At 38.2% G+C, this 13,899-nt stretch overlaps 1 protein-coding gene across 1 annotated transcript; it reads left to right on the top strand.

Moving 5' to 3' along the window:
- Nucleotides 1-4,629: 4,629 nt before the first annotated feature.
- Nucleotides 4,630-13,882, top strand: simc1 (SUMO interacting motifs containing 1). Its single transcript, XM_063484726.1, has 10 exons — nt 4,630-5,140; nt 8,157-9,365; nt 9,459-9,706; nt 9,841-9,910; nt 10,140-10,300; nt 10,775-10,864; nt 11,252-11,383; nt 12,147-12,303; nt 13,039-13,123; nt 13,613-13,882. The coding sequence occupies exons 1-10, from the start codon at nt 4,997-4,999 to the stop codon at nt 13,822-13,824; spliced, it is 2,508 nt and encodes an 835-aa protein (XP_063340796.1). The 5' UTR covers nt 4,630-4,996; the 3' UTR covers nt 13,825-13,882.
- Nucleotides 13,883-13,899: the final 17 nt, after the last annotated feature.

The following is a 13,899-nucleotide window of genomic DNA, read 5'->3' as shown; positions in this document are numbered from 1 at the left end:
CTCAGCAGTGAGCTGCTGACCAAAAAATAATCCAGAGGAGAGTACGCTAGAATTTCCTTTAGAAATTCTTGTGGTGTTCATGATACTAAGTACTTCCAGCATGCTTTACAAAGTGTCCTCAGAGAACGAACTTGTTAGCCTCTACATCTTTTGAAAATATTTATTAATACAGCCCAAGGCAAAAGAAAACAATAACAATATTACTGGTTTCTGTATTATTAATATAATGTGAGGGACATTATTGTCAGATTAGATGGAAAGAATGTTGTTTGATGCCCCTGATAAAGACGGAAACCTTGACTGCCTGAGGATGTTGCCAGGTGTCATTATACTCAATATCCAGCAGTGAATGGACTTGACCATACTCAGACTGAGTCTATCCTTTTGTGTTGACTCACAGAGAGAAAGCAAAGTAAATCAGTAGAGGATGCATGAAATCTTCACGCAACATCCTAAGATTTCTCTCTTGAGAATGCTCTAACATAAAATGCAATAGGAGTTCCTGGTCCTATTTCCTCATTTTGGCAATTTGATTTGAGAAATTTTGCTCAGATAAATGAAAAGGAGACATTTAATGTAGCAGCTGCCACAGCTCTGTCATAAGATAATAAAACAAGTACCTCTAAAACTCATTGTTATTTTTCTCTCTTTTATTTGTTTTATTTGAAAATGGAACTGACAATATGAAGATAAAAAATAATAAAATGTTAACATAAATATTGCCAATGTTATATTGTACTAGAGTTAGTTTAATATAAAACCTATCGCAAACCCAAGCAATGATATTTTTCCATCAGGTTTGTTCAAAGAAAAGAATCTATATTATTAATGTCTTAACTTTTTACAAAATTCAGGCTTATAGGATGGGCTGCAGACTATCCCAGGAAACTGGGTAAGAGGCAGGACAGTCCAGTGGACCACAGAGACACTGACACAGAGAGCCAGGCAATTCTTCACACCTTTGGCCAATTTAGCACCCACAGAAAACCCACACAAGAACAGGGATAACAGGCGAACAAGTGGGTTCAAATCCAGAACCACTGCACTTACTCGCCACCTCAATCTGTACAAGTACAAGTTTGATTTCGCGACTTGGAAAACACAGGCACTGGTGTCTTTTGTATTTTAAGTCCATTGCTCAGATCTCTATAAACATTAAAACCACAGTGGGCCTCAAATAATGATTCCCAGTGTAAGTAACTAATAATGAGCAGAGGCATGCTGTTGTTCACCTTTCTAAAACAGAAACTGTGTGTTCTGATGCTGATAAAGTATTGCCTGTTTAATTTGTGTCCATGTACGGGCATCAGAATGTTTGGAGGTTCATTTGGGATTTCAGATGTCTTTGTAGCTCTTGCTCATTGTCTAACTGAACTTGGACCACCTTTTCTAGCTGAATGAGTTTTAACGTTGGGGAAATATTTGTCCTCTCAGAAGTAATAAAGTGAACAAAACAGTCTGGAATTTGGCATCAATTAATCCTGTGTGTTGGACATCATTATATAATATCTTGTGTTTGCAAGACATTTTTAGTATAGTCTCTAATCTAACAAAAGGTAAGGACGATTTCCAAGGCACAGAAGAAACTGCTGTAGAGACGTACATACATATACTTTGCTATGCACGCATTAATCACCCTAATAATGTCCTCCTGTTACTGAATAGATGTCAGGAGGTTGTGTATGTCTGACTGCTATGACTCATCCTGCCTGATACTTCTCTCAGAGTGGGATGCACAGACCGTATAAAGAGATAGTTGAAGCCCTCTGAGGTTAATATCCCCTTTCATCGAATTACATGAGACTACAGGATAATAATAAAAAAAAGATTTTCATAGAAAAACAAGCACAGCTTAGATAGTGATATTTTCTCTTTTTTCTTGAAAATGCATGTGCATTCACAGCATATGGCTTTGAGGAAAACAAAGCATACATAAATGTGCTTACGTGTTAAATCACGTAGATTTTGCATAATAAAGTAATATTACAAACAGGAACAAGATGACAATTTACTGTGCCCATTTTCTAAGCAGTGTGCTCAGAAGTACAGGTAAGTAAACCCAGTAGTATTGGATATTCTGCTCAACAAAAGGAAGCACCCTAAAACTATATCAGGAACGTAAACTGTAAAATATTATTGTGCAGAGGCCTCAATGCATCATTGATGGGTCAGATCTTACTCTGATCAGTTCAGTTCACATTTCACGTCTGGTGATTCTTTTCTTCTTTTTTTGTAACTCAAGTAAAACACCTTTGATTGCTGCAAACATCCTGTGATGGCTCTTTCCCACTATGTGAGTGCACTCCAGTGGTGAAGTATGAGATTGCACAATATCAAAGATGCTCAGTGCATTGATGGTTTTGAAAAGGTTTGAGGTTTCAATTTTTTATTGTGATTTTTTTTAATAACTACATAAATGAATGAATACAAATTGTAAAAAGTGTAAAAATATCTCAGAGTTGTCAGGAAAGGCTCAAGTTGTTTACTTAAAGCTGCTTATTTAACATATTTATTATACATTCATTGTGTTAAACCTAATTTTAATTATTGTATAAATAAATATAAATTAAGTATATATTATTTATACTTCAATTTTTGCAATACGAGCAGAGCAGCAGAAATGCCCTGCATGTCATTCTTGTAGCCTGAAGTTAATTTTTTCTGAAGTGACCCCAAAATACACAACAGTACACTAATTTAAATGTTTTCTACTTTTGTTCAGGTGCTACAAATACATTAAGGCTGTTCCAGGACAAATCTGACCCCTATCTGTTCGGATGGAATTTAGATTCACCAGTCAAATCACGGAAAATGTTGATTTTTGAGAAGTACTGAAAGTGTGAAACTGTACATGCTATTTCTCTGTGTATTTTTATTTTTTTCTATGGACCAGTGGTGACAGAGTCGAAGGGGGAGCTTGATTCAGTCATGGGAACTGTCTGTGATCCCACCACATTTGCCCAGGTTTCCATAGAGACAGGCATCTGATGGTATTTCAGAGGTCATGGGGGACTCTTCAATTACTGAAACAGTAAAACAGCATAGGACTGATCATACAGTCCCCATCAAAACTTTAAGACCACTTGAAAAATGGCAAAAAAAAAATCCTATTTTGCATGGTTGGATCTTAACAAGGTTCCAAGTAGAGCTTCAACATGCAACAAGAGGAAATAGAAGTGAGACAAAACATTTTTTGAGCATGCAATTTATTGAACTGAAACAGGCTTTTTTACAGCTGATCAAAAGTTTAGGACCGCACCTCCAAAAAACCCCAGTAAATCCCCCCAAAACAGAAATCAAAGTTCCAAACATAAACTCAGTAATGAGTAGCTCTACTGTTATTGTTGATTACTTCAAAAATTCATTGCGGCATGGTTGATGCAAGCGTTTCCACGAGGTGAGTGGGAACATTTCTCCAAGTGGTGAAAATGGCCACACGAAAGGCATCTAATGTCTGCAACTGTTGTCCATTTTTGTAGAAACTTCCCTTGCCATCCATCCCCAAAGGTTCTCAATTGGATTTAGATCAGGGGAACACGCAGGATGGCCCAAAAGAGTGATGTTATTCTCCCGGAAGAAGCTCCTTGTCCTGTGGGCAGTGTGTACTGTAGCATTATCCTGTTGAAAAACCCAGTCGTTACCACACAGACGAGGGCCTTCAGTCATGAGGGATGCTTTCTGCAACATGTGCACATAGCCAGCGGCCGTTTGACGCCCCTGCACCTCCTGAAGCTCCATTGTTCCACTGAAGGAAAAAGCACCCCAGACCATTATGGCGCCCCCTCCACTGTGTCACGTAGAAAACATTTCAGGTGGGATCTGCTTGTCATGGTTATCATCAAGGTTACCCTGTTAAGATCCAACCATGCAAAATATGATATTTTGCCATTTTTTAAGTGGTCTTAAACTTTTGATAGGGACTGTATATGGTGCACATGAGAAAAAGATGTCATACAGAGGTCAGAAAGTACCGTGACACGTAATAATAAAATAGGTTGACATGGCGGTGCAGTGGTTTGCCCTGTCACCTTATAGGAAGAAGGGTGCTATGGCTCTAGAAAGTTCTTTCAGTAAAATATATTTAAATAAGTATTTATGTTATGTTTACATGTTTTAGATAAAACGGGATATTGCATTGTGTGACAATTGATGCTTTTCACTCAAAATAAATGTAGTACATCCTAGAAAATATACTCAATGTGCACTCTGAACCACTAATTAAGAATTAATCATTTATTTATTGATGTCAGACAAGCTATTTATATATTCTAAATAGATCATTAGTTTAAAATTTAGCATCGATAGTCATTATGAGGCGAGGAGGAAAACACATTTAAAGTGTAATTTAAATATAAATAAGAAAATGATCGTGTGAGGTGGATAGTCCAAAGACACGTGTGGCTTCTCGTTTCCGTTGCCTTTGGCTGTAAACAGCCATACTTTAGGAATTAAGGTATATTTTGAATGTGTTTGTCTGTCTTTAGTATCTCTGTCTGTCCTTAATTTTCTTTGAGGACAGGCAGAATCTGCGCAGGCAGGTTGCACTCCAGTACAGCAGGTGGAGATCATTTCAAGTATGGCGCTTGTTGTGACCCGCCACTGTCATAGAAGAAAAGCTATGGGGAGAAAAAACAGGAAGCGTTCATAAACTTCATATGTTGCATTGGAATTATCAATAAATTTTAAGCGTTTGGATTTCAATTTTGGCGTCTAGCTTCTATGTAGTTAATTCACAGCAACCCGGGAATTGTAACGATACACCCACGTTTTAACCCATCTGCCGAACACGACGCATGTAATCTACGATCTCAACAAGGAAATGCCGAAGGTTGCACGCCTCACTGGAGGAGTTATTTTGTGTTTTCTACAAAACATGATCGGAATTAGACATCTACGGCGGAAGCTCATGGCTGTTTAGGACTGCCCTGACCGTCACGGGTCTGCTTTAGGTGATGCTTTTGTGCATTGGCTGCTGAATTTGAATGACTGAAGAGAAATGGATGATGTGATCAGTCTCAGCTCAGACGACTCCGATGTGGAGATCGTCGGCTCCTACTGTACATTCATTGCCAAGCCTGACCCGATGCCTCTCTCCGCTGTGCGGGTTGAAGTCGATGCCGTGAAGCTCGCCCTCCCACCGGTAAGCGGACTGAAACTCGGTTGCTGTAGAAACTAGGGTACATTTCAGTAAGTATTCTCAGACTGTTGCTGGTCACCTGGATAGAGAAAAAACAAACAAAAGTTAAAAGATACGGCCTGCTTATTAACGCTCTGCGGTCAAGTAGCAACACAAGTCAAATGTAGCGACATTACTGGTGAAAGATGCTATAACCTAGCCTAGCTTAAAGGTAAATAAGTTATTTGGCGCTTTGTTTATAACTTTGTTATTGTAAAATCATTTTGTTGTTCAAACAAGCATTTATGTTTAAATGGTGTCATTAGTATGTGCTGTATGTCTTTATTGTTTATATATGTATGTATTGCTACTGTACTACTGTACTGTAAATGCGCTGCTAAATAGTTTTAATTTTTTCATACTGCATGAAACGGGGAATGATAGTTAACATTAATGCGGATGAAATTGCGTAGTAAAATGTGTCTACCAAAATATTTATGTTGTATATTTTATGTAAAGGAGCTCTTTGTTATGTTATACCAGGCGAGCATTTGCTAGTAAAATGAGAGTCAAATGAGAAACTGCCCATGGGGAAGGATAAGATAACCTGATAGGAGTGTCTTTTTGACTCAAATTGCTCGCTATTCTGTGGCTTGGTCTTATACGTCCAGGGAGAGCCGCCTCCAAAAGAACTGTGAGACCAATTACAACAACTCTGTACCTTCTTCTTGAACTGTACATGCTGTCCTTCCATAAAGTATAATTATTTGGGTTTTAAGTTTAACCAATCAACCAACAATACAGACATTGTGTATATCAGCCATTAAAGCAAACGTAAATAAAGCATTAGTTCTTTTATCTATAAAAATTGCAAAAGAAAAACTTTTCAGTTGCACTACTATTTCCGGTGGGTTTTGACCGGGAGATACACTACATTGGCAAAAGAATTCACTTGCGCATCCAAATAATTGAATTCAGGTGTTTCAGTCACTTCCGTGGCCACAGGTGTATAAAATCAAGCATGGCATGCAGACTCTTTGTACAAACACTGGTGAAAGAATAGGTCTCTCTCAGGAGCTATCTGAATTCCAGCGTGGTGCTGTGATAGGATGCCACCTGTGCAACATGTCCATTTGTGAAATTTCCTTGCTACCAAATATTCCACAGTCAACTGTTAGTGGTATTATAACAAAGTGGAAATGATTGGGAATGACAACAACTCAGCCAGGAAGTGGTAGACCACGTAAAATTGCAGAGCGGTCAGCGAATGCTGAGGTGCGTAGTGTGCAGAGATCACCAACTTTCTGCAGTCAGTTTAGACAATTAGCTCAAGAACAGTGCAAAGGGAGCTTCATGGAATAGGTTTCCATAGCTGAGCAGCTTTGTCCAAGCCTTAAAAAAATCACCAAGCTCAATGCAAAGCACTGGATGCAGTGTTGTAAAGCACGCCACCGCTGGACTCTACAGCAGTGGAGACGTGTTATGTACTTGTCTGACTGTATTTTGCCAAGTGTAAAGGTTGGGGGAGGGGGGATTATCATGTGGGATCATTCTTCAGGAGTTTGGCTCGGTCTCTTAGTTCCAGTGCAAAGTATTCTTAATTCTTCAGCATACCAAATAATTTTGAACAATTTCATATTCCTAATTTTGTGGGAAAGGTTTGGGGATGGCCCCTTCCTGTTCCAACATGACTGTGCACCAGTGCACAAAGCAAGGACCATAAAGACATGGATGAGTTAGTTTGGTGTGGAAGAACTTGACTGCACAGAGTCCTGACCTCAACCTGATAGAACACCTTTGGGATAAATAAGAGTGGAGAGTTTGAGCCAGGCCTTCTTGTCCAACTTCAGTGTCTGACCTCACCAATGTAGTTGTGGAAGAATGGTCAAAAATGGCCATAAACACACTTCTAAACTTCCTGGAAAATTTTTCCCGGAAGAGTTGAAGCTGTTATAGCTGCAAGGGGTTGACCGACATCATAATAAACTCTATGGATTAAGAATGGGCCACCACTCAAGTTCATATGTGTGAGGGCAGACAAGTGAATATTTTTGGCAATATAGTGTAGTACCTTGACAGCATCATAAGAGGCAGTAAATTATATGATCGCATCTCTAGTCAAGGAGTGTTGCATTGGATTGTTGATCAATTTGTCTAAAGCATTTGACATAGCAAGAAGAAAGAAAACTGAAGATTTAGTTGCAGATGGTAATCAGTCTGGTTAGTCAGTACTTGGGCAGATCCTGATAACTGATTAGGGGAGGTGTAACCACACACAAATTGACAAGCAGCAAGTTGATAACCAGAGACCATAGATTGTCAGTGGCATTCAGAGACTTCACAACAGCTAAATAAACTGCCGGTGACTTGAAGTCAGCAGTTAAACATTTCTTGCCTTTGATGCAGTTGATTGAAGCAGCTACTAAAAAACCATTGTCTGACATTTGTGGAGGTGGTTAGATATTATGTATTAGAAATATTTCTATTATAACTGTAACTCCAGCTCACAGTAGATTAATATGTGATTAAATGGAAAGAGTATTTTTTAAGCTTATGTTGAGGGACTGGTGTGAAAGCTTAAAGGTAAGTCAGGTAAAATAAAGTCTGAATAATTACAGACACTATTTGGTATGACCACCTTCAGTGTATCCTAAACTCTCTGTGGCAAGTTTTCTTGTAATTTCTGTTGTTCTCTTCAGGAATAATTCAATATTAATAAGACCTGTTACCTTTGATTTTCTGTTCATTTATGTGTAATTTGTTTGTTTTTGTGTATACACCGCACTGGTTCATCCCTTGGGTTTGAATGATGATGCTGTTATGCTTGAATGATCATTTTATTTGCAAATGTGAAATTTCTGATACAGTGGCACATAGTTACAAAAGCTAAATAATCTTTTAGAAGTAAGGTAATGATGATTTTCCTTCTTCCCCCTATTTCTTTCAGAAATGAAAAAAAACAATCAAAGGTTATATTTGTCTTCTCCGAAACATAGCATTTATTGAATTTTTTTAATAATTATCTTTTCCTTTTTTTTAGAATTATATCGACCTCACAGATCCAAGATGGACTCTTCCAGAGCTGCGGAGAAGGCAAAATGGCACCGGCACTGGCACAGCATTAGTAGACTTGACTGAAAATGAAACAGAGCAGGAGACAGAGAATTTACCACCAGATGACTGTCAATCAAAAAACACAAACACAAATTTAAATCACATCTCACAAAGTCAAGGTTTTAATAACCAGAAAACGCCTTTGACGGACTCCGTTGTTTGTGCTCCACAGCAGGACTGTGGTGACCCAAAACCAAAGCAGAGACGTCTAAATCCTCAAATATCTCAAACACAACACCCAAAAAAGGACAATAAAGCAGCCCCCTGTCCTAGCACACCAGCTGTAAAGTTGAAACGATTGCCTTTTCTAGAAACACATGCTGCAGAACTGAAAACCTCAAAGTGTTCTGTCTATGTGACCAAAGATTGTACCCAAATGTCTCTGAACAGTCACGGTGAAGCACCTCGTTGCAATAATAATTTAAGTACAACTACGACTCCAAACGTTTCTAACGTTGGGCCTTTGTTTGATATGTCTCCTCCTAAGGACGGACAAGAAAACAACAGTGAGGAATGTACAAACACACAGGTACAAGATGATGAACCACAGCACTTACATAGCCCTGCCGATTCTCCTCGCTCAGTGGGAGAAAACTCTGTTGCAAGTTCAAAAGAGCATAGCATACACGATGGTCAGAGCGATGGAGTTAGTTCAGCTCTACCCATTACATCCATAGATTTGGCATCTTCATCACAGGACGAAGTTCAAATGGAATCCCCCTGTTCTGACCTGAATCAGCCAAAATTAGACGAACCAGAAGAATCTAGACAATCCTGCAGCTCTGGTAACTCATCCCCCTTCTCTCCTACTACTGCATCAAACTCTTCTGAGCATTTTGAGCCTGACCCTCCCTCCAATACAAGTCCTATATCTCATAGCCGAAAGAGCCCTGCTGAGTCATCTCCTATATCCGAATCAGATGAAGATATGCCTGAATGGCAGTTGGAGACTGAGACGTACAAGGGAGATCTTGGACTTTACAGTCCAGGGTCTTTCCCATGGGAAGATGAAAGTGATGGAGAAGACATGAATGAAGAGACCATGGACTGCAGGGCGGTCAGTAGAGAGGACAGACATTTTGTGTGCCCATCTACACTCAGGAAATTACTAGCTGGAACAACTCAAAAAGCAATGGTGAGAGACTGCTGTCCAGATATCTATATTTGTATTTCCTGGTACTCTCATTAACTGATCAAATGCTGAAGCAAGTGCATTTTCTTTCCATAGATTGAAGAGGATGATGAAGATTTTGGAACTCCCGAGGTGCTATGTCGCCAGAGTCTGAGTCTGGTTTACAGTACGATTGACGAGAACTATCCAGAAGGTACTTTGCAGCTTTTGTCTGACCTACTACAGCCTGGTTACTATCCCCCCAGAGATATCACCTCCCACCTACTCCATGGCATTCTGCTCGACCTACAGTCTCCTCATCACCTCTGCGTGCAGGCTTTTAAGCTCCTGATGAGGTCACAAAGGTAAAGAGACTGTAGCAATATGAGCAAATAGCATTTTCTGTTTAAATTTCATAGTCTATGCATCATATCTTACAAATTGTCACTTGCTTTTTGGTCTTTGAATGTCTTAGACTAAGAATGTTGTGTGATTGCAGGCACCACATGGTTGATAAAAACACAGTTCCGTGGGATTGGGAGTTACTGACCTCAGTCATGACCGATGAGGTACTGATTTACAAAGTCTATACAAAAACTCTATGAACAAGAGCATATTGAAAATAATTTAGTTGCAATGGTGAAAAACATTTGCGGTCCCATCACTAGTCAAACATTTTGAGTTTGCTTGCTTGTTTCACCCTGTTTGTCACGCTATTTTTGTTTTCAATCTGCTTTAAAATGCAAACATTTGCAGCCCAAAATCATTTCCCTACTTGTTAACCTTTTGCCTCCTTAGGAGCACACACAAAGGCATCGGTGTGATGTGGTGCGCATGTTCCTGGAGTACATTGTGCAGACTTTGGAGGACGATTTTCGGGCCAAATGCTCTACATCCTCCTTGCACCATTCGATAGCAAAGGCAACATTGTCGTGTGATCAGCAGTTTCCCCGGGTTAGGTGAGCATGATAGCCAACCTGTATTATAAACATGGGTAACTTTGGACATAAGCACTTGAGTTTGATTGTATATCATTGAGGTTGGATACCCTTACTTGGCTAGTTTATGATGGAGGCCTGGGTAAAACTTTCTTCTGTGAAGATATTCTGCTGGGTTTGTTTTAACAGTATGGAAGCAAATGTTTTGTTAAGGAGAGAGGTGGTTTTTTTTTTTTTCATTTTTAACCTACCTTAATTTATACAAAAACAAACAAAAATACTCAGGTTTAATTGACACAAATGGTCATTTACAATTTTAATGATGACATCTTTCATCAAGTATAATACTCATACATTTCACAACAAATAATTATCACATTACACCCAGTGACAAACCAGATTGTTTTAATTATTTTGCCATTTTCTTTATAAGTATCATATTTAAAGTCATTTTTGATATCTTTTTTTTTTAATTAATTTATTTTTTTTTTACAGGGAGGTCATCAAGTGGCTGTTTTCTGCCATAATGAAATCAACAGAGCATGGAAAGGGTAGAGAAACGACCCAAGAAAGAGAATATATGAGGTGAATTAGAAGAAATTATTCTTAAATAAAGAACTGGTAGTTTGAGCAGAATAAACAACTGATTTGCATGTATGTCACAGTTAGCTCTAGAAATGTTTAGACAGTGATTTAGTGGTGTGATTTTTGGCTCTTTACACCACCACAGAAAATTTGTAATAAAACATTATATATGCATTTGAAGTTTATATTCTCAGCCTTAATTTTCCAGGTCTACAGTTTATGTATTTTATTTATTTTTTTCAACCCCTTAAAGTCAGGACTGAAAATGCATCTCGACTGTTTGATTTAAAATCTGCTGTGTTGGCATACAGAGCTAAAACTATGAAAGGTTTTAACAATTCCAACTGTGTCTGCTTTTTAAAGTGTATGTCTCTCTGTCTCCTACAGAATGGTGTCTTGCTTGCAAAGGATGCTCTCTCTGGCTCTGGAGGTGGACTGTTCTCCTGCTCTAACCTCTGCCAAGCTATCCCAAGAGCTCTTCCATATGCTCATCAGTAACGTGCCCCTACGAGCTCACAGGTGAGGAGGAGACGTGTGTTCAGAATATTTAATGATGTAGGGAAAAATCTAGTAGACTAAATCATGTTATTTTTGCTCAGTAGTCTGTAAATGTTTTTCATTCCATTTTCTATCAGAATTTATGGAATGATGAGTACGGAAATTCTTTATTTTTAATTTTTACACTAACCTTTTTACATTTTTACCTTTAATCGTTTGAACTCTTAACAAAACAGAAAAGGAGCTTACTAAAATGTGAAGTGGAAAGTGTAAATACAAGAAGCCAGAAATCCATTTTTCTTTTTTTAAGTATTTCTGTAGTTATCCTCCCTGTAGAGCACTTTTTTTAAACATTATAATCCTTATTTGAAAAGTCTCCAGGCTTTTTTTTTTTTTTTTTTTTTTTGCGTTTTTCCACTGTAGGCTCAACAGTGCTTCCTGTTGTCCTATCCTATTACTTTGCCTATGTTGCTGGGTACTTGCCTTTGCAGCCCAAATATTGCTTGTTTGTGGTAATGAGTGGTAATATCATCACAAACAAAATTTACCTGTCTGTATTATAGAAACTCCTCACTTAAACTAAATAAAGGGCTGTTTGTATGGAAAAATAAATAATTATTGTGTTTTCATTGCATTGCTTTAATAAAAATATATTTAAATCTTGTAAGTACATCAATTAAGTAAATTATATAAGCAAACATATATTTATTCTGTTAGCAAGGTTGACCCTTTTTTCCCACCAGTTTTTCAAGCTGCCTTTGACTAATCTGTTTTTGACTCCCAGGATGTTGTTGTTGGAGAGCCTACAGAGTAAGCTGCTGAGATGTAAGCTGTTGGAACATCTGCTGGACTATGCATGCCCAGTGAAAATCTCACTGCCCATGTCGCTCAGTCTGCTGCTTCACTTTCTAAAACACTGCACTGTAGCACCAGACCCTACGGTGAATATTACATTCCTGATTGTTATCTTCATTTTTATGTCATTGGCCAACTTCTTTACAGTACTTTAGTTCCCAGAATATGCTTTTGGGGGAGGGGTTTCCACTGTTCTTTAGTGTGTGCTATTTACCTTGTGTAGATTTTCCCAAAGTTTGCAATGTTATGAAAGCCAAATGTTGTCTTTTCTTGAAAGGAAAGTGTTGATACACTGCCTGAAACACTAGACTTGTGTTTCTTATTTATAGTGGCTGCTTTGGCTTAGGATTAAACAACATTTAGCCAGCTAAATCTAGTTGCCTCACAGTCTGCCATCATTATCTCAATAGTAGTGTTCCCACAGAACAGTGCATGGCTAATGTGGCCTACTCTTTGTGTACCAATATACTGAATTTAATACAACCAAATAAAGTGTGCTGTGTTTTCATTTGCGTGTTTTTTCCAAATTCTATTATTGGACAATGAAAAAAGCATCAGCTACTGTGAACATCTGTATATTAATAAAGACTCAAAATAAACATAATTGTGAGCCTTTAATTGAGTATACTATGGGAATGATTTATATCATTGTGATCTTCACTTTAGAGACGCAGACAGCTTCTTGTTGATGTTTTCAAGTCACAAATTTGTGATTCTTGTTTCTTGTTCTATTTATTTTTTTTGAGAGAAATAAAAAAAAAAAAAAACAAGTGACCATAAACGATGATTCAATGCGACTGATTAATGTCTGTACTCTCTAGGATGGCACTGAAAAGTGGCTCAAGTGGGAAGAGTTGGTGCATCTCCTCTGGATGTTGCTGCTCAGCTATAACAAAGCAATGAAAGGTGAGATTTTGGTAAACAGCTGGAAATTGCTTCGCAGTATCTGTAGCTGTGGTAGATAAATGGTCTCCTATGAAGTATATAATATTGAAGACAAGATGATTGTTGATGGCGACAATGAGGGCAATTTTGCATTGATACAATAAATGTTTGTTGTACACAGCGTTATCAGCTTTTTCAGTATTTAGCAAATTATAGAGGCAGGTAAATAAATAGATTAAAAATTGAAATATGTGCCTATTGGATGAGCTTGCACATTTCCTGCTGACAGGAGTCTTGTTTGCACTGTTGTTTGTGGCATTATTGCCCTGTGATGTTTTTTTTAATCACTGTTATTGCATTTCCTGGTGAATGCCTCTAAAACATAGATTACAGTCACTTTTTTGTACCCAGTGTACCACATCCTCCACTGTAACAATAAGTCAATCAACTGCCTAACTCTACAATGTTTGTTTGTGTGTCCTCCTAATTTACATTATCTGTTATCCACAGGCTATCTCTGCAACTCATTAACAGAGCCCAGAGGCAGAGTTGGCATGTCAGTCTATAAGCCTGATGACAGGGTATCACGACCTGCCGTTCAGGAAGCTGTTGAAGCCTTTCTGTCCAGATCTCAGGCTGACCTCGACCAAGCTGTACCTCTCCATGTGGAAGAGTCCTTAACTTATCTACAGGATCATCTCCTAGATGTCTGTCAGTGTTAAATAAAAGAGTCTGTGTTTCACGTTTCATATTGGTGCTTATTTTGTAGGTAAACTAATAAACTATATATATGTGTA

The sequence above is a fragment of the Pelmatolapia mariae genome, linkage group LG2 (assembly GCF_036321145.2).
Source record: "Pelmatolapia mariae isolate MD_Pm_ZW linkage group LG2, Pm_UMD_F_2, whole genome shotgun sequence".
Taxonomy (NCBI): Eukaryota; Metazoa; Chordata; class Actinopteri; order Cichliformes; family Cichlidae; genus Pelmatolapia; species Pelmatolapia mariae.
Note: the sequence above shows the minus strand (reverse complement) of the source record. Positions and strands in the feature narration are given on the sequence as shown.